General features: G+C 34.0%; 1 protein-coding gene across 14 annotated transcripts in view; it reads left to right on the top strand.

The window, feature by feature from the left end:
- Positions 1–19,958, top strand: part of rdgB (retinal degeneration B) — a 426,224-nt gene extending 406,266 nt beyond the window's left edge. For 10 of the 14 annotated variants that reach the window (XR_011332907.1, XM_069830175.1, XM_069830174.1 and 7 more), the window contains one exon: positions 18,391–19,958. Coding sequence is in view for 10 of the 14 variants with exons in the window: in XM_069830175.1 (XP_069686276.1) it covers positions 18,391–18,508 (118 nt within the window). In the remaining 4 variants the exon portion in view is untranslated. Of the gene's footprint in view, positions 1–5,323; positions 5,426–18,390 lie in introns of all 14 variants that reach the window. The other 4 variants (XR_011332904.1, XR_011332906.1, XR_011332905.1 and 1 more) reach the window with 3 other exon arrangements.
- Positions 19,959–22,232: the final 2,274 nt, after the last annotated feature.

Below are 22,232 nucleotides of genomic sequence, written 5' to 3'. Positions count from 1 at the left end.
ACATGGCATATAAACACTATTTGAAGAAAGATAGGAGATATTAAGTAATATTCAGCGTTCTTAATGATCTTTGGATGGAAAATAACAATGAAATATGTATAAAATAGAAATTACATACATATGAGCATATTAAAAAACAGTAAGTAGAATCATATCTGATTAATAAGCTTAAATTACTCCAGGTTTAGTGTAAGAGTGGCCTATATCTAACGATATCTCCCAGCAAATTATTTAATCTAAAAACAAAAAAATCGTGTTAGGAGATTGAATTTGTGTATTTTCCCTGAAACTTTTCAAATATTTGTAGGCAGTCTTTTACATTAGATTGCCGAAAATTGGTTTTTAGCGCAGCATTGCCAGTGATAAAAGTGTGAAATATTCGTTCAATGGGCGGTGGATACTCTACATTGACCTTTCATTCAGTCTTCATAATTTCACAACCTTATAATAATTCATGTGAGCAGCTATTTTTTTTTTTTATATTTGTATATCTGCTGTGGAAATGTAAACAATATGCGCAGTTTGAGGGGGGGATTTCGACATGAACTTATTGACAATTACCTTGGCAGTAATTCTTGTAATAGTTGCTGAAAATTAGTTCGGTCGCCATATTACTTAAAAATATTTTGTTCTGGATATTTTTACAGATTTTCGAAATTGAGACATTATAGGGTTTACACTTCAAACCATCTAGAGTTACAAATCTCACAGTATTAGAAAATTCCTTATTGTGTGCATAATAAACACAAACTCAGACTACATTAACCTTTGCAAGAACAAAACTGTTATTTCAATTAATTAGCATTTGGTGGGTGGACACGAAATAGTCCACACAATAATAGCTTGAGTAGCTGTCATTTGTTACATGCGAAAAAATGTTGCTATGGCAGCGGAAATCAAACATTTATTGAAAACAAAATATCGTGAGGTTAAACTCCATTCTCCTGTGAAGAAACTGTCTTTTTATGTAAATTTTAAGTTTCACCAATTTCAAAAGTAACCCGACTTCTGAATATCACTATAACCGGAGACCTTAAACTCAAGCAAAGCAATTTCAATAAAAAATTTGATTGAAAAATAAAATTTCAACTCTAACAATTTGAAACTCTTATTTATTCCAAAAGCTACTTCGAAGTCTTACCGTATCAGAGCTCAGCATATTATCTTTCTTGTTTTATATAAATTTGCAATTAACAAACATTTAAGTATGGGAATTTATTAAATGTATTTCACTTAGTTTGAAGTAATGTTTAGCACAGCAAAGTATAATACAGATTCTGTATTGTAAGGTTAATATGTATCTGTGGAATGAAGTTGTAGATGCTTTCACTTTCACATACTTCGAATTTATGTACATTGTAGTTATTGTTTGACATGGATATACATGTGCTTCTTTATGTTGTACTCCATTGTGTGGAAGAAGTGATTCTTATTGATAACCCGTACTGTATTTAGTGTTGTGAAATTGCAACAAAAATATTACGCGTTAAAATTAATTCTCATGCTAAAAATGCAGTAGCAGCCAAGAATGTAGAATCACGCTATAAAAACCGTAATTTGCATGTGGAAGTTTAAAGAGCAATTGAAAATACGTTCAAACGAGAAATTTCACGTGTTTTACTTTAAAAAAAGTTATTTCCCTCCTCCTTATGCAAAATGCATGAAAGCTCTCATTCCGGCCTGTTTTCAGCTGCTCTTTACACTAGTGATATCATTTCAAAATACGTGAAAGTTACTGATGTGAAGAGATTAGTTTTATGTTTTTTACTGCTACTGTAGAGTAATTTAAAATTATCTATTAAAACATTCAACTAAATTTAAAGATCAGACCAATAACATTGGCAGACCACAAGGATCCTGAATTCTAGAAAACAGAAATTTCTTAATGTTCGAAGATCAGTAAGTGGTGTATAAATTTTGGGGAAAAAAAAAAACGTGATAAACTTATAATTAAAACTGAACATTTTAAATCGTGCCTGTAAAAAAAATAATTCAGATACAATACATATTATTATAACGATGAGAAATATATATAACAATTAAAATGTATATCTAATTAAAACATTAGGATTTAAAATAATATAATACTTATTATAAAATTTTCAATCTTTCGATTTTTTTAAATAATTTTCGTGTATAATTTTTTCTGTGGTCCTCAACATCTACCATTTTCACTAGGAGATTAAACTTGTCCTTATTAAAAGAAATACATTCCGTATACCGGTATATTATACCTTTATAAATTTGCTACAATAATTGTGTATATTCCTTATATTTATAATAATAATAATAATAATAATAATAATAATAATAATAATAATACAAATGAACAACTATACATGGTAGATGAACTCATATTCTCCTTTGTGCCCCAGTGAATGAAAGTTTAAAATCTTATAAAATGTTCTAAAATCATAAAGTAAATTCTAAATTGAGGAATAATTGTTTTTATTAATTATCTACTATTTTCAAGATTAAAAATGCTTAAATTCACTCGAACTTGTTTCGTAATTGTAGCTTACTTTATACAGTAATGAATATTGTTCTAGATAATACTACAGTCTAGTATATACAGTCACGAAGCTTGAGTTGATGGAGTTGCTAGAAACAATAGACTGTGCAGGTACTATTTCTCATTGTCTGTAATGAGGCAATAGTAGCGTTCCTAGTGGTTAGCAACTATCTATGGATGCATATTTATTACATATTGAGCTTCGTGACTGTATATACTAGACTGTGATAATACGTTATATAAACGTTCATCCATTCATTATTGTAATTTTTCATGCACGTCTTGAGAGGCAGAGATTTATGAGAACCTAGGTACGAAATGAAATAAAAATAAGAAGGAATTAATCTGCTTTCAAAAAGCAGATAAACATTCTTAGTCTACCAAAAGTACAATAAAATATAATTACAATATGAATATGATTAAACTTCTTTCTTATGTTTTTGAAACATAAGCTTTTAAATTTTTTAATTGTCAGATAATCTCATTGCTAATCTTTGGTCTCATCTCGTTAAAATACCCACGTTTATCACCAGTTCACCCCAATAAATAACAATGCAGTCTGTACAGTGTTGTTACATTAAATAACCAATAGAAAAGAAAACATGGATCTGATTCTGTGTCATCTGTGAGATATTCTGATTCTCAAATCAGATGGAAATATACAATAATTTCGATGGTGAGATTGTAGTATTATGGACTGGTCTAACTGAACTTCCTCATAAAACTCCAACAATTACGTAATTCTCATTGAATCTAAGGCATTACTGTTTTCTTAATCCTAAAAGTCAAAAGTTTAAAAAGTTCTTGTTGGAAAGAGTGTATTTATTTTAATAATTATGACAAAAATATATCTTGCCATAATTGATACAAATCCATAACCTTAATATAATCAAACCAAAAGAAAGTGCACTGTAATTCAATGAATAGGAAATAAATGAATCTATTAAGGCAATAAAAAAAATTGAAGACTATACTATTAAACTTCAACAGCTCCGCAGATTACAGAAAAACTTAAGTGTACTGATAGATTCTAGTCAATTGTGACATTGCTCGAAATGTCGCAATTGCCTGTATACTATGTTATGTAGACTACTCTCTAGTATTTTCTCCGTAACTATAGTTTTTCAGATCTCCCGATAAAAATGGTGAATAGAGGTTCCTTGTAATAACATCTACTGGGTGTTCATTTCAAAGTGTGCCATGACGTCACTGTTGTGAGTCAGCGATTTGAAAGTTTCAACTTTTATGTCTGAGAAGTTGCCTATTAATCAAGGCGTTCAATCTGAACTTGAGAACGTGTACGGTATAACTTGAACGTCGTAGCAACAGATGGCGGTCTGTGTGGTCTGTGTGCTACCATAACCTCTTTCGAACTGCGTTTTGCGCGGGCAAGTCGTACGCAGGGTATTTGTTATCATCGGTTGCATACGGCAATATTCCACAACACAAATCAAATGCTCCATGTCCATGTTGACCGTCGAAGTTAATGTCAACAAATACGTAAGTAATCGTCTTAACCCTCTCCCCATATCCCGACAGTAAGAAAAAACTCACCTCAGTACGTGTTTCCAAACAGTTCACATTCCTGTACCGGCATTACTGTACATATCAGTAAGTACTCTCCAGAATGAACGCCGTACTTGCCAGGCAACTTCTCTGGCACATAGGTAATATACCTTTGCGGAAGTGTAGGAAGATTGAATTCTCTAGGCCAGCGTTTCTCAAACTATGGTCCACGGACCACCTGTGGTCCTCGAGGTCTGTCCTTGTGGTCCTTCAAAGAAGACAGAAGAAAAAATAAAATTCAAACGAATTGCGTATCACACTATAGCTTAAAATCTCAGAGTTTGGAAATGACACATGGCAAGCGAATTTCATTTTGTCTCCCAGTACTGCATACCCGTCTATCGACTTCCCACTCTACTCTCAGCAACAAAAGAGGGATTTAAAAGCACTATATACGTGGTGTTTCTCGACATCCTTTCCCTGCACATCTGGCGCCACGCCTGTAACCCAGCCAGGGACCACCCGAATTCACAACAGAGGACCAAAGTACCGAACCTTAATTCAATTTTATAATATAAGTATAGGCCTATTGGTATTAAAATGTGCTACGAATTTAAAATAATGGAGATAATTATTACAGTTGTCTGAACACTATTTATTGATAAAATAATAAAATAAATAAAATTGGTTAGAAACCATACATGTTTCGGGGGCTGTGCTCCCCCATCATCAGTGGTTGTACCACGACTACGATGTAGATGTTCTACCGCGTGTCGTATCTTAAAACTGGGAGCACAGCCCCGGAACATGTATGGTTTCTAACCAATTTTATTTATTTTATTATTTTATCAATAAATAGTGTTCAGACAACTGTAATAATTATCTCCATTATTTTAAATCTTAACTTATGAACACTGTTGTATTTCGACCATCTAAGTATTTAATATGCTACGAAAATGATAAATTTGCTTTCGAAGGGAACAACAGTAAGGTGGTCTGCGGAACTGTTCTGACTTTAAAAAGTGGTCCCCACTTCAAAAAAGTTTCAGAAACTGCTCTAGGCTCATCGGCTAGCCACATGACTACATACAGCGAGCCACGACACACTTTGAACTGAACACGCAGTATATGTCAGTAGATGTCAAAATATGGCCCGCAGGTCTAGTTATGTAGAGCGACGCACTTTAAAACACTGGAGGACTTGGTAGGCACACATTACATGGGTGACTAAAAGCAGTGCTTATCCCAGATGGCACTGTGCTGGTGTTGTGAGGGTGTGAATGGAGTGCTCCTGGTTTGTTTCAGCAACGAGACTGCAATCACTTCCCCCGCGCGTGGCAACAGCCTCTACATAAAGAGAAAGGTTTACATTAGCCATGTGTAGCAGCTCTGCAGGGCGCGACCACGGTAACTATCTGGCTTGGCTTTCCACTTAATGCCCAGTACACATTAGTGTGCAACTCTGGCTTAGCATTTTCATTGTGTCTTTTTCTTAGAGCAGCAACGTCTACTGGACGGTGAAGTGTCATAAGATGTCTTCGTGTAAGTTGAATAGTCTGGATCTTATGGGTCACAGGAGTGTTTCTGATGTTTGACAACTGAGTCAGTGGTCCTTAAACATGCCAAAAAATTTAACTTGCCTGAAATTTGACATAAAGACATCAGACAGTCGTTCTAAGTGGTCTGGTAGCTAACTATATTGGCCTCTTGACCCAAGTATCGTGGGTCAAAGCCTGGATCAGCGCAGTGGATTCTTAAGGAGATACGTAATTGCCTATCTTGAAAATGTCACATATCCATGTTGAATCTTTCGTACACTACTTTTAACACTTGAATGTAAATAATTGATTAAATGGCGATCTTACTCGTGTTAATTATGTAAGCATGTGCGGCTTACAGCTGTTTCGGTGCTACTTCACACCATCCTCAGAGCCTTCTGTGTCTCGGCGTCATCTCAACTTCACTGCCTGTTGTGTGGGTGCGTTCGTGTGATGAAGAGTCGTGTCGAATAGTGTGTGTGTTCTGAAATTGATCGGTGTGTTTAGTATTTGATTAGGGTGTGTTTTAGTGTGTCTGTATATTTCATATTGTTCTAGTGTGTTGATCACATCCTCATTCAGAAAACAGAAATACAACATAGCATACAGAACAGAAAACACACTACAAAGACATCTCAACACACAAACAAATACAACCACACAGGCATATACAAACTCGCATGCAATAGTTGCGACAGTTTCTACATTGGACAGACAGGCAGATCATTCCAAACTCGATACAAAGAACACATTAAAGCAATAACCAGAGGACACAATACATCTACATATGCCGAACACATAACTAATGCTAACCACACATACAATAACATAAATACAGACATGGAAATCCTACACATACAACCCGAAAACCAAAAACTCAACACACTAGAACAATATGAAATATACAGACACACTAAAACACACCCTGATCAAATTCTCAACACACAGATCAATTTCAGAACACACACACACTATTTGACTCGACTCTTCATCACACGAACACACCCACACAACAGGCAGCGAAATTGAGATGACGCCAAGACACAGAAGGCTCTGAGGATGGTGTGAAGTAGCACTGAAACAGCTGTAACCCGCACATGCTTACATAATTAACACGAGTAAGATCGCCATTTAATCAATTATTTAATGTTACATGTCTTACATAAGGAACTTTTCTCGAAGGCTGTTGAAGCTAGACAGCTGATTTTTTTTTTTACAGCTCATGAACACACAACTTGACTTCATGTTGAAACAGTTTTTCTGTAATTTATTTCCTTACCGAGAATTTCCCCCCCCCCCCTTCGTATATTTTTTTCCACGATTTTTAGTTCATTACATTTTGTAACCCATTTCAAAGACATTGTTTTAGTACATGTAAAACATCCAAATAAACTATTTCTGAAAATTTCAGCTTTTTACATTAAATAGCAACTGAGGAAAGATTCCTTTTATGAAAAACTAAACTGACGAAAAAAGAACGCTACAGGCCTACATATAATATGCCCATTCTCCAGAAAAAATAAAAGTTAACATGAATATAATTTTAGTATAATCATATGTGATACACCATTTTAAACAGGAAAAATCAAAGAATAAATTGGGAACAAAATTATAATTTTCCACTCAAAATCCGTAAATTTAAAAAAAAAAAAAAAAAAAAAAAAAAAAACATTAAAATTAAAATGACAGTATGACATAGGACTATCAAATTCATTCTCTCAAAAAAACATCCACTGCCCTTATCCAGATTCGAAGTAGCAAGCTCGATGAAAATTAGGCCACTAATGACGACTGTTAACAAATTTTTGACTTGATAAAATCATAATGATAATCTCGAATTATTAACACAATTTGATAAAATTGTTACTACATTGGATAGTTTATAATAATGTGTTGTGAAAATGAAACTAAATTATGAATTTTCGTGGTATTTTTGTAATATTTTTTAAGATATGAAAACTTATGTAGTACTTGAGCATAATCTTTTATTCTGTCTTATGATAAAAAGTGTAAGAAACTAATTTTTAGATTTATTACAGTACATAATTGCATAATGTCTAACTCCATTGGCTCTGGAGACATATTTTGTAAAACCACTGACTTAGATTTGTCGATGTTTTATTTGTGGCGTTGTAGTGTCAAAATATCTAATGTTCTATATTATTTATTAATTTAGATTGTGTCAACATTTTCTGAAATTATAAAAGTAATTTAGTTTGAAGTGAATTTTATTTTGTAGTTGGAAGATTGTTTTTCTGCGCACATTTTAATAACTGACAGATTTTCATTGTTGAGATATGATTAATATTGTGTTAGTGTTTGCAGGAACCATTTACCATTTTCTCAACAATGGATAGATCCAAATTGAACTACTAACGCCACATTTGCTCTTGTTTTCGTGAAAATGCTACTCAGAGATTCCACATCGCTTTTGTGAAATAAGTCTCTGATATAAGAGAGAGAGACTAGCATGGACAGCTTGCTGATTGTTTAACAAATTATGATATAGATGGATTTGGACGATTTAACATTCTGCTTTTTGTTTCCATTGGCTTATACCAGCAAAGCTTGTATCTTTATCCACACACACTTTTTCTAGCGAATATTAATTTCTCATGTCCATACAGCGTACTATCATTCCCCTGTAAAATTACGAACCTTAATAGGTGAAAATATTGTGGCACCTTATGCATGATTTATTATAAAAATTCTTCTGAACAGTGTTTACTTCATTAACATTTAAATTGCCTGCTTAATAGTACTAGTTTTGAGAAACGATAATTATTTCAACATCGGTATAATTTAGCTTGAAGTTGCTTTATTTGTCTTGTAAATATTAGATCTGAAAAAAATATAACAAACGATTATGCTTGATGCTAGATCACCCACCTGCTGTTCTTGAGCATGTATTCTCTGCTATTTTGTTACCTAATAAAAGGAGGTCATACTTAAAACCATCTTATTTAAAAGCAATTACTAAAACAATGTTCATGAATCATATAGGCTTACCTGATATTATATTTTATTTTCTTCGTTCGTCCATTTGGTTTTTCCTTTCACATGTAACAGTACAGGTTTCATGGGGCAGATTTTTTATATATAGAATTTAACATTCAGGATACGTGAAAGTTCTAATTTTAACGAATTATATTGTATTTATTTACATTCCATGGTATTCGTACATTGCTTCATAGCTATAATATGGAACATGTCAAACGGGAGGGGGGGGGGGGGGATCTTAATAGTACCAATCTAGTATATAGAGTCACGAAGCTTAATACGTAGTAAATATGCATCCATAGATAGTTGCTAACCACTAGGATCGCTACTATCACCTCATTACAGACAATACGAAATAGTATCTGCACAGTCTATTGTTCCTAGTACCTCATAAACTCAAGCTTCGTGACTGTATATACTAGACTGTGATAGTACTATAAAGTTTTGATTATAGTAATGTAATCACTATAACATTATAAACGAATTTCATACGCTATTTGTATGTACAACAGCATTATGACAGAATTAATAAGATGAAACAGGTGAATAAGCTAAGCGCAAATTTCTATTCATTTATTCTGAAACAAAAGCCTGCAATATACTAGTGACGTCATTGTTTGGTTTGTTGAATTTATTGACATTGTTGTTAAATATGAAAATCAGTTTACCAGCAGATATTGTAGAAAAGCTTATAAAACAGAATTGGGTTCAAGTCCCAGAAATCTTGTGAAAGTTACAAAAGAGAGCATGGAAATTAATTTATTAAATTATCAGAGAGTAAGAAAACTAGAGAGATTTCAGAAATGATTCTGGCACATCTATCTGAACAGGTCAGTTGATTAAATTTTACATTTCATTTTTTTAAGTTTAATTTTGATATTCACAAGTAAGATTGCGTTATTGATTAAAAGAATATTTTCTTTTAGAAATTCTTTGTTTTAATAGTGATATTATGGCGTAACATAGTTGTAAATACAAACTAGTTAATGACTTAATTGTTGGTATGGTAATTTTATTGCTTTCATGCCATGGAATGCCATTTTATGAACGATTTTGAGCAACAATCGAGGTGTGAATTAAGATTTCTGATGAGTGTAGGATAGAATCCTAGATAGAGAATATCATATGTAAAATAATAATAATAATTATTATTATTATTATTATTATTATTATTATTATTCTCTTTCGATACAGCTCAACTGAGTCACACTCAGTTGCTTATCTTGCATCTTTAACCCTTGAGAGCTCGCGCACGGTCTTTTCGACCGGGTGTGATAAATGTTTAGCTTCTGCTTCAAGGTCACATGAGTTCTGCCACTCACCCCTTCAGTACCTTTCATTCGACTCTTCCAGAATAAGATGTGATTGTTGTCATGCACTTTGCTATTGGTCAATTTGATTTGAAACTGTTGTTATACAGACCTGGTCGTTTCAACCGTGTGCGAGTCATTACGCAACTTTGTATTGTTTCACTTGGTGTATAAGTATAATGTAGTTTTTTCTTGTATTTATAACTTTTCACATATACGTACGTTTTTGTCAGTGTAATACTTTATTTTCACTACTGATCCCCGTACATTGCCGTGGATGAAGAGGGAGAAAGGATAAGGAATCTTATTGATAGTGTAGAAAAGGAAATGGCCCGGGAAGAAGAAACAAGCAGGGAAGCTGGTGCAGTCAGAAGACAATTGTTCCGTGAAGAAGAAATTATCAGACCAATTGATAGCATTGAATCGGACGTTGAAGAAGAAGATATGGTTGAAGAAATCGATCATAACACAGACTCTGCTCAATCAGCAGATGAAGTAGACCTTGTTCCAGGTCCAATTTATACAGGGAAAGATGGAGTAACAACATGGGAAATGCACTGTCCACCACGTAACAGACGTGTTGGCGAACGTAATATAGTAAGGTTTATACCTGGTGTAAAATTGGTAGCAAGGAGCGCATCGACTCCATTCCAGTGTTGGAAGTAATTTTTTACTGACACTATCATTGATGAAATTGTTAAACATACAAATGAAAAAATTGAAAAAGTGCGTCCAAATTACAGCCGCCCAAGAGATGCACACAATACAACAAGAACTGAAATGGAAGCTTTTATAGGACTTCTTTATATGGCTGGAGTTTTGAGAGCATCTCATCTGAACCTGTTCGACCTTTGGTCTGCTGATGGGAAAGGTGTTCCTTATTTCAGAACTTGTATGAACCGGATACGATTCAAGTTCCTGGTGACAGTTTTAAGATTTGATGATTCAAATACTCGACAAGAGCGCAGAAGTGTTGATAAGCTTGCTCCTATTCGATCTCTCTTTGAGCAAATTGTTCAAAAATGCTCCGAGAATTTTACTGTTAGCGAATATGTCACTATCGACGAGATGTTAGAATCTTTTAGGGGAAGGTGCAGTTTCAAACAATTCATAAAAACAAAACCGGCAAGATATGGAATAAAGGTATTCTCTCTGGCATGTGCAAAAACCTTTTATGCACTGAATATGGAAGTCTACGCTGGTAAGCAGCCTGAAGGGCCTTACCAGGTTGATAACTCTGCTAAATGTGTTGTGAACAGGATGGTGCAGCCAATCAGTGGATCCAGGAGAAACGTCACCACTGACAACTGGTTCACTTCAGTGCCGCTTGCTGATGAACTTCTAACAACTCACAAATTAACATTAGTTGGAACGCTGAGAAAAAATAACAGGGAAGTGCCCCCCTTTATTTTTGCAAAGTCGTTCAATGGAAAATAGCAGTGTTTTCGGGTTCACCAAGGACAAGACCCTTCTGTCCTACTGTCCGAAAAAGAAGAAGGTGGTGTTGCTGTTATCCACCATGCATCATACCGATGAAATTGATCCAGACTCTGAAGAATCTAGAAAACCTTACATGTTGACGGTTTATAATTCAACGAAAGGAGGGGTGGACATGGTGGACGAGTACAAGGCTAGGTATTCAGTTGCAAGAACCAGTAACCGCTGGCCTCTAACTCTGTTCTTTACACTACTGAACATAGCAGGCATCAATAGTTTCATTATACTGAAACACAATATTCGCCAATTTGACATGTTTCGAAGAAAATTCCTACAAACACTCAGCAAGGAGTTGTCTAGAAATTATCTACTTGAAAGACTGCAACTAGAAAATCTGCCGCGACAACTGAAGAGAAACATCAGAGAGATTACTGGAACTGCCGAAGAAAGAAATCCACCTCCATCTGGAGAAGATGAGGGTCCAGGAAGGTGCCATCTCTGCGATTGGAAGAAAAATCGTAAGTCTAAGACGTGTAATGTATGCCGCCACTTCATCTGCAAAGAACATACACAGTCAACTTGCACTTTTTGTGCTAATCCTGAAGAAAGTGCTGATGGTGATAGTGATGAAGATATGTAATACGTGTGAGGTCATGTGACTGAGTTAGTTCATCTTCTAATATTATTTTCTTCCGTGTTTGTTGAATTTAGGCCTATTTCACACCGATAATGACTATAATGAATAGGACAAGTGGAAATACCGTCATATTTTTGTGTTACTCCTATACCAGGCCATGACGTTGATGAACATATTTAACATATAATGTGATTTATATATTTTTCACAAATATTGGAGTGCAGGAGGTCAAATGACTTTATTGTAAAACGCCTGGCATTAGAAAACAACAACATATATTTTTCACAGTATAAAGAACACACAACGTTACTTGGATATTGGCATGTTCATCTTCTTTTTAATACATAATAACAGTGATGTTAATGAATAAAATACAGTTTAATAATGTTTTTGTAACTTTTGTGGTAACAGATATTAGCAAAAATTCAGATTCCGCTTCATTTCCACGCACGGTCGAATTGACCGTGCGCGAGCCATGACGTAAAGTTTACAGGCGCGAGCTCTCTAGGGTTAATAATATCCATGAGCAGGCTTAAGATAAAATGTGTAATTCCTAAGTTATTGATTGTTGTCAGGTTGCTGGTAATGACAATACATCAATATTTTCTTTGCTTACTGTATACTTTATTAAGTATACTCGTATTAAAACAATTATATTTTGTGAGGGGGGGATAGAAGTTATCCCTGGCAGGGATGTTAATATGAATTTATGAGAGAGGGGTAACTTTCCAACAAGGGGAGGGGAAATCCCCCCAATACCCTCCGTTAATTCACATCCTGTCAACAATAAAGACTGTTTGAGTAAATGGTGGCATACAAAAAATAACATAGGTCCTAAGCACTTTAAATTATTTTAACGAGATAGTTGATGCCTCAGAGTCCACCTTCAGCATCTGTTCCTGAATTTAATCCATGTTTGGTTTATGACAATTTTTTCTTAGTAAAATCGAGTTCATTTAAATATACGTATGTTGATTATTTTTGGATTCTTATGAAAACATTTTTCATAATAATTGATAAATAGAAACAGTTATTTAAAAATCTTGAGCGTAGTTTTTTTTCTGTAATCTGGAACCAAGATTTAGTGTATAATTTCCTCACGTTTTTTGAAAGAATGTAAGTATTTCTCATCAAGTCTGACAAATGATGTTTTGGTTCTGAATATCAAAATGTAAACAGTAACAAAAAATGTATCTAGTATTATTTGAAGTCTGATATTGATTACAGAATTTTGTTATATTTCAGTTACCTTTAAGTTTTTATAACAACTAATAAATAAAAATGACTGAAAGTAAACTGATTACGATATGATCAACTGTCTGCTTAATGAGAAATCAGACTAAGTAAACGCAGTCCCAACTCAGAGAAGAAAGAAAACAATTGAGGACCGTTTTTGCAAAACCTGCTAACTGAAAAATTTGCAAAATTGAGATTTTGATGGATTCGTTAACATAAGTCAGGCCTCTACGTGATGTTCAAAGCGTCTTAGTAAAATTGGGTTATTTCTCTTCATTGTAGTGTGTCAAAGTGTGATCGTTTTTTCAAAACTTGCTTTCTGCTATAAGTTAGAAATACAGCAAAACTTGCTTACTATAGTGTTTTGTCTCTCCTGTAAAATTTAGTTTTTTCAGTTAGCAAGTTTTGCAAAAACGGTCCTCAATTATAAAGGTCACGAAACATGATTCGAGGACAATCAGGAACTATGGGTAGTAAAAATATGAGACTCTAACTAGCATGTTCATTAATCTTGGCTCTTTTGAAATATGTTGGTCTGAAATGGTTATCACTAGAGGATTTTGTGAGGGAAGTGTCAAACAAAACATGTGTTCACAGCAGTGGTCAGCATATCTGCTAACTGAACAACCGCATTTGGACACTTTCGAGTGGAACTGTTTCCTCACATGTCAGTGTGCCATGGAATAACGAGTCTTGTATAGTTTTTACTGGATACCGGTAGTAGAGAACTCCAGTAGTTGAAATTTCTTACTTTGTGAAAGGAAAATATATTTAAAAATGGAGGAATGAATAATTTGACAAGCTTTTGTTTATTATGAAAGTCTTAATTTCCGTCTAATGCAATATTTATAAAGTTTCATTTAACGACATATTTTGTTACGTAGACATCATTACTTATCCCATTTCATAAGCATACTCCACTTCTTAAATCTGAATTATATAATCCTCAGTTAAACTGAAAACCATTAAAAGTTAGCTAATATGCTTTATGTATCACACTTATGTCTTTAATATAATCTTTTATTAAATCATCTTGTATAACGATCTGCTTTCCAATTAATATAGCAGCCATTTAATTTATGCACTGGGCATTAATAACGTTTGTTTTTGTCCTATGATTTTGATATTCACATTACCTATGCTTTGTCACATTAAATAATATACACTCTATATTTTACAGACAACCAAATGGCTTCATAGTTTGCAGCTGTAAATACTGTTTCTCACTGCTGTTTTACAGGAAACCAGATAATACAGACTGTCTTACGCATTAATGTTTCCCAATAAAAAGCTTGCAGTCTTCTCGGAAAATTCTAATTTATTTATTTCTCAGAACTAAAGTAATTGAACATGATTAACTAAGATGTGACCTACATTTATGTAACAATATGAAGTTGAATCTCATTACAGCGAGAGTTTGTAAAATAACATAAAATATCTGTTTTAACAACTACTCCTAATATCAAAAGGTATAAATTTTAAATAAAATTACAAACATTTTAAGCTGCTTCAGTGTCTGAGAATAGATTTATTCACAATTATTGTGAAATAAACAAATTATGAAATGCCATATTCCACATTCATTTGCGGTTGTGCCTTTGGAACTGGAAAATTAAAGAGACACAATACATAAGTGTCTTATAGAGTTTTTACAACATTGCTTACTAATTTTTACGTTATCATAAAAATGAGAGATAGAGGATTAGTGATATATTATTCAGGAAAGAATTATCATATGGACATTTTATCTATTCCTGATTAAATATAAGAAAAATACAACATTTCGAAGGCACATTTAACCTTCACCTTGTGGTGAAGAAAAGAATAGAGAAGAAATGAGTAGCTTAATATCAAAGACGGACATCTGACCTCAATCGAAATTTAGATAACTGTGGTTTCTTATACAATTTTTAATGCTCTTTCCAGTTATAGTGAAACTATATGCAAACTCTAACACTACATTTATAAAATAAATTGTGTTAAATATTACAAAGAACACTGAATTAAAAAATTGCCTCTAGATCAAAACTATGGTGATGACAGATGTCCGTCTTTGATATTAAACTACTCAAATTATACTTGATGAAACTGGATCAGTCCAAATTGATTTAAGTATTTATAACAGTTGCAATTAATAGAATCTTTTTTTCTTCCGTCTGATGATGAAAACAGATCCAATTTTCGAAGTATTATTTCCTTTATTTCACCAGCAATGGTAAATTTTTATATAAATCCCTTTTCTAGAAAATCTTGCTTTTGTCTTACATAAATAAAGACAGTTAAGCGAAAACCTCGTCATAGATAATTCTTGTATCACAGGCAGTAAGTATATAATTTTTCCCTCACTTAGAACAAAAACCGAAAAGAAAACAAACACACAAATTAGGCATTGTGATACATAATTGAAATTTGAGTAATTAAAAAATCTTTAATTGTGTTAAGAATGGACTGCAACTAACATTTCTCTCGCTTTAATGACAATCTCTTATCATATGATCAGTTAACATGCCAATATTGGGAACTGCACATCAGCACTTGAAGTGTTTCAGGTTATGTTCTTGTTGCTGAATTTGTTATGCATCTCGTCTCAACAGTAATGAAGCTAGAAATGGTACCTCTAATATTGATTAGCTGTGTGTGGTGTAAAAAGCTTGTCTAGAAATCTTGCGTGTGAAATAGAAGGAAGATTGTCGGAAACAATATTTTTAGCACATTCAGTAAGCATATCTTTTTACATTACATATTAATTAATAACAATTTAAATTGAAATGACTATTGAGCTTTTATTATTATTATTATTATTATTATTATTATTATTATTATTATTATTGTTATTATTATTGTTATATAATTATCATTGTCCATACCTGTGGAATAACGGTTAGCGTATCTGGCCGCGAAACCAGGTGTCACGGGTTCGAATCCCAGTCGGGACAAGTTACCTGGTTGAGATTTTTTCCGGGGTTTTCTTCCCTCAACCCAATTTGAGCAAATGCTGGGTAACTTTCGGTGCTGGACCCCAGACTCATTTCACCGGCATTATCACCCTCACCTCATTCAGACGCAAAAATAACCGATACAGCGTCGTAAAATAATCTACTTTAAAAAATCATCATCACATCTAGGTTAATACCGCAGTTTCTCGATACTGAATGGCTCTATCAGTACCTTTTTTAAGTCGTCAGTATTCAATACTACAACATTAAAAGAGAAAAGAGAAAAGTGAAAACACAAAATAACAAAACATTAACGTACTTTAAAAATCATTGTAATTTTTATGTTCAATTAATATGTTCCACACCTCATTAGTCACGTCTTACTGAAGAAGCCGGTAAGAAAATCCTAGGTTTAAAAAAAAAATAATAATTTTTTTCTGGAGGATACCATAGCTTGTCAATTTTACTTAGACAGCTCAAGTTCATCCATACATCATCTGGGTTGGCTGTGACAATACTAAACCTTTTAGATGTCTATTTTCCTAGGAATTTCCCTTATTGAGGGATTTTCCAATCTCAAAACTGAGGTTATTGAAAGTTTTAGTTTACCAGGGGTCAGAGATTATTTCACGAACTTACTTACTTACTTGCTTTTAAGGAGCCTGGCGGTTCATTGCCGCCCTCACATAAGCCCGCCATTGGTCCGTATCCTGATCAAGATTAATCCAGTCTCTATCATCATATCCCACCGCCCTCAAATCTATTTTAATATTATCTTCCCATCTACGTCTCGGCCTCCCTAAAGGTCTTTTTCCCTCCGGCCTCCCAACTAACACTCTATATGCATTTCTGGATTCGCCCATACGTGCTACATGCCCTGCCCATCTCAAACGTCTGGATTTAATGTTCCTAATTAGGTCTATGTCAGGTGAAGAATACAATGCGTGCAGTTCTGTGTTGTGTAACTTTCTCTATTCTCCTGTAACTTCATCCCTCTTAGCCCCAAATATTTTCCTAAGCACCTTATTCTCAAACACCCTTAACCTATGTTCCTCTCTCAAAGTGAAAGTCCAAGTTTCCCAACCATAAAGAACAACCGGTAATATAACTGTTTTATAAATTCTAACTTTCTGATTTTTTGATAAGAGACTAGATGACAAAAGCTTCTCAACCGAATAATAACAGGCATTTCCCATATTTATTCTGTGTTTAATTTCCTCCCGAGTATCATTTATATTTGTTACTGTTGCTCCAAGAACTATTGTTATAAAATATTTTTGAATGCTGAAAAAGACGAGACATTTCTGTAAAATGCAGAACAGATATAGCTATACTACATGAGCTCATAAACTTGGTGGAAGTCTAATCTATCACTGAAACTTAAAAAAAGAAGGAAAGAGACACAAAAAAGAGAACCTTCCTAAAAAGTAAAAGGTATCAAACAAATTTCGGGACTTTTTTTTCTTTTTTCCAAAAGTATAATTGCTCTCGACTGTCCCAAGTATCAAGGTTATCCAAAGTATCGAGGATTGAACTCATTATTATTATTATTATTATTATTATTATTATTATTATTATTATTATCATCATCATCATCATCATCATCGTCGTCGTCGTCGTCATAATGTAGGAAAGAATACTGACATGACTCTCTTAAGGTTCTGCCCCTTCATTAATTGTTCGAGGTTACTCAAGCTTAATTTTGGAATCTACTTACTTACTTACAAATGGCTTAAGGAACCCGGAGGTTCATTGCCGCCCTCACATAAGCCCGCCATCGGTCCCTATCCTGAGCAAGATTAATCCAGTCTCTATCATCATATCCCACCTCCTTCAAATCCATTTTAATATTATCTTCCCATCTACGTCTCGGACTCCCCAAAGGTCTTTTTCCCTCTGGCTTCCCAACTAACACACTATGAATTTCTGGATTCGCTCATATGTGCTACCTGCCCTGCCCATCTCAAACGTCTAGATTTAATGTTCTTAATTATGTCAGGTGAAGATTTGGAATTTACACATTTTCTAAATATGAAACCAGCAGACAATACCCTGACTAACCATCGATATGTGATAAAAATTATAAAATGTAAATCTGTATTATTAAATACATCTTTGAAGCGACATTGTAGCGTTTTCCAATAGTACCATTTCTAGTTTGTTTCCTGTTGGTTTGCCCCTGTAATGCCCTCGCTTTTGTGCATGCGTGGAATGAAGAGCAATATCCTGTGTCAGCCAGGTGTTAGCTTCAGCTCTCATTAAATATTTCTTCCGATAGGTCTGCTAAACGGGCGACATCATACCCACTGATGGGTGGGATTGGCTCATCAGAACGAGCTGTTGGTGGGCGGTCTCCCCGTCGCACTTCGACACGCCTTCCATCAGACAAGCTCTGACATTCTCTATTGCAGCGCCGAACCCCGTCGAATCTAGTCAGTTCAGCTGCAAGCCATCCGACATGACGGACAGAACGGATTCTTCCTACCTCCCAACCAAACCCAGTTATTTCTAGTCTTGACAGGCAAATGGGGAAAGTGTGAGCAGTCTCAAGTGCGTGGACCCGAACAAGCTGTGATGATGTTAATTTCTCGTATCTAGTCCCTGTGGCCATTGGAGCAAATAAAGAACAAGTTTGAATCTGAAAACCATCGCTTCTCTAAGCAAGGATTAACGTTTTGCTACAAAAAAAAGAAAACATGAAGGAAAATAGACTGACTTAAGAAGACTATTGTCAGATATACTTAAACTTCACAGAAACTGTGGATCTGTCAGATGTGAAGCTACATGAATCAACATAATATTCTACTTAAAGTGGTATTCGGAACACACAGTGATCAATACATTTCTCAAGTAAATATCTGAATAAAGACACGCAGACAAGACGCAAGAATATTTTGTCTGCGACTATTAGTTGATTTGTTTCAGGAGTGAGCTTGGAATAATGACTGGGAGGTGTGTTGTATGTTTGTGTGTCTGTATGTATGCATGAAAGTATGTAAGTGTGAAACTATGACCATATTCCATATGGTTTGGAAAAACAGTAACATATTTGAGTTACTGAAAGTTATCAAATCTTGTATTCATTTTCAATTTAGGTGATAAACTTCATATTTTCCCAAAATTGTATTTAAAAAGAAACAAGGTTTTGGAGTTCTAAGACGATCTAAATAAAATTAAACTGTTGTATTTATTCATTCCTGAATTGAGAATGTCTTTAAGTTCTTGGGGGGTTAAGAAGAAAATATGAAAACTTGTAAAATTGCAACAGTCATGATTGATTTACATGCTGACATTTATAAAACTCAGTATTCACGTTGCAATTAGTCACGTTTGATTGTCACATTGCTTAGATTCTTTAGTACAAATATTAAACTACTGGTAATAAACCAGTGAATATGAAAGGAAAAACAAAAAAATATTTAAGTTGTTAAAAAAAATTTTGTTGTTTGTAAAAATTCATCAAAGAAATTCCAACAATTACTTATTTAAATCTAATAGTAAAAGTGATATTTTCTAGCAATCATGGTTCGTATTATTTCTGAGGATATGAAGAGTATGGACTCGATATAAATAGGTTCTAAAGGTCTAAAAAACCAGCCAGCATGCCCTGCTTTCAGAGGTCACGTTTATTGTTACGTCTTGCAAGCAAAGCCTCATGGGAAATGGTCATGGAGTATGTGTATGGTGTTGAAAATAAACGAGATAAACATTTGTACATGAAACATGACGCTTATTAATGTATATGTGAATATTCATTGATTGATGTTCACGTCAATTGACCGTTCCTTTACAGAAAAAATGCATATACTATATAAATAAATGTACGTGTGGTGTGTTATTGCTTAATTGGTTGTCCTCCCTTTGTAAATATAGGTTAGGTTGTGCAAGTAATGCACGTCTCTCTCAACGACACACTGTATTATAGTCTCAAAGCTGTCCATTGTGCATTCATGTGTTATGTGTCCTATATAAATATTGTATATCATTCGTGTTGTCAGATCTTGCAGAGAAGAACGGCTCCACAAAGCTCTTATATCAAAGTTCTCATATCAGGTAAAGTAGGGTTCTGAAGCATACATCAGTGCAGGGAAGACCGAAGGATAGGCCCGGTCTAACTGAAGGCTGGTTTCTGAATTTGAAACTGTTGTGGATATTTGAAAAATACTCATTACTTTCTGTTTTCTGTTCTCCACCCTACCTCCTTAATATATAACTTAACTATATATTAATATGCTTTACAAGAGCGGTATGTTGAAGTTTTCATGTTCGAGGAAAAGTTTGAAAAAGCGAAACGTAGTTGAGCTTTTTTAATTTCCGAGAATTGAAAGAAAACATACCGCTCGTGTATGGTACATTATTTTGTGCGAAGATCGTTTATTATATACCTGAAAGAGGAATTTCTAATTAGTTGCAATGAAATCTCCATCTTGGTTTCTGTTCGATGATGGCAAATTTGCAAAACAAAAATATCTATCTTCAACATTGTTGCTTTAAAATGTTTTCTGTGTTTACTATACTCCAGCAGGCCGTGATATAAATCTGTCTTTTTTTTTTTCTCCCAGTCTATGATGAGTCTGGAATCTTGTTGATTTTTTCACGGCTTCCTTAATGTTACTTGCATCACGAATGCAGTAACTTTAGTGGAGTTGTAGAGTTTACTAAATTTTTGCAAATATTTAAAAACAATAATTAACAGTGCAATTTAGGTGAAATTGCAGTAGTAAGTTTCCAATTTATAATTATTACTATATTGAACGTCTCAAAAAATAATATGTTAAAAGCCTAAAGCAGTAAAATCAATATGCCACTTAAGTGGTAAGAAGAGGGAAATTATGTGTGTTAGGTTGGGAATACTGAATGTGGAATTTTAGACTTTCCGCGGATTGGTTTTGTGTGGAAACCAAGCAAATACGCACGATCTCGCACAAAAGAATTTGGGCTACCAGTAGGCCTACGTATATCCAAGTTCAACCATGATTCTTGGAACATCTTCAGTATCCATTGGCTAGTCTTATCTTTCTTGCACAGAACCATTCATTCGTGCTTGAAGAGTATTGGTAACTGTAGTCACTATTTTAAAAAGTTGAATGAAAATAGTAAGTCTCTAAGATTCATACCCTCAACATTTAATAAAAACCTGTTCGGTAAAAAAAAGAAAAAAGAAAGATGTATTAAATATTATCCTAATATGTCACATCAACGGATGTGTATACGTCACCAAACATCGCAAGATGAAGATTACATTTGTATTAAAAAAGTTTCTTTCAACCCATAAGCAGTGCTGACTAGATCAGACGCTATGGACAGTACTCTATAACAGAGTCACCGTTATGAAAGGTTGATTCCAAGTCTTTGGCGTGAGACAAACTCGATAGCTCAGTGGTAGAGCGCCTGACCGGAAAACAGGAAGTCGCAGGTTTGATTCCCGCTCGAGGTTGTGAAATTTTTCTTTCATACCATGGCATGATTGTGACTATAATAGTATTTAAATTCATATAAGAGTGCTTTTTCCTTCTGCTTATAAAGTGAGTTAATTTCTCTAAGCAAATTTTGAGAGGATATTTTGTGTCATCCTCGAAAATTGCAACGACATCCTGATTTGAAAAAAAAAAATATTGTGAACCTAGTTTTGCAATGATACAAACTCAAAAAGTGAAATTATTTTATCAACGTGTTTAATTCACATCGGATGAAGGTGATTTCTTGTCTAGAAAACTTCATTATAAAGACCCTATTTTTCATATAAATATTTTTTCAATTTGATCTTTCGAAGGGATCTGTTTACTACATTAGGTTCTATTGTGTAAAGCTTATTGTGACTTTATCACTATTCACACCTGACAATCATGAAATTATAAATTTATCAAATCTAAAATGAATAAACGTGTACAGTACATTAAATTTTCTTCTGTGGAACTTTACATTGATGAGTGGTAAAAAGAGACAATTTTTTTTTAAAGAACGCTATACAACTTACAAAATTAATTTATCTGTTAAGAAATTTATTCCTATAAAGGAATGTATCTGTGTAATAATAGAGGACATATTGCTTTCAGAAACCGGCCTGAAACATTGGCTGTGTTATATAGAATAGTAAAGAATCTTACCACCAAAATTTTG

The sequence above is a fragment of the Periplaneta americana genome, chromosome 7, assembly GCF_040183065.1.
Source record: "Periplaneta americana isolate PAMFEO1 chromosome 7, P.americana_PAMFEO1_priV1, whole genome shotgun sequence".
NCBI classification, from domain to species: Eukaryota; Metazoa; Arthropoda; class Insecta; order Blattodea; family Blattidae; genus Periplaneta; species Periplaneta americana.
Note: the sequence above shows the minus strand (reverse complement) of the source record. Positions and strands in the feature narration are given on the sequence as shown.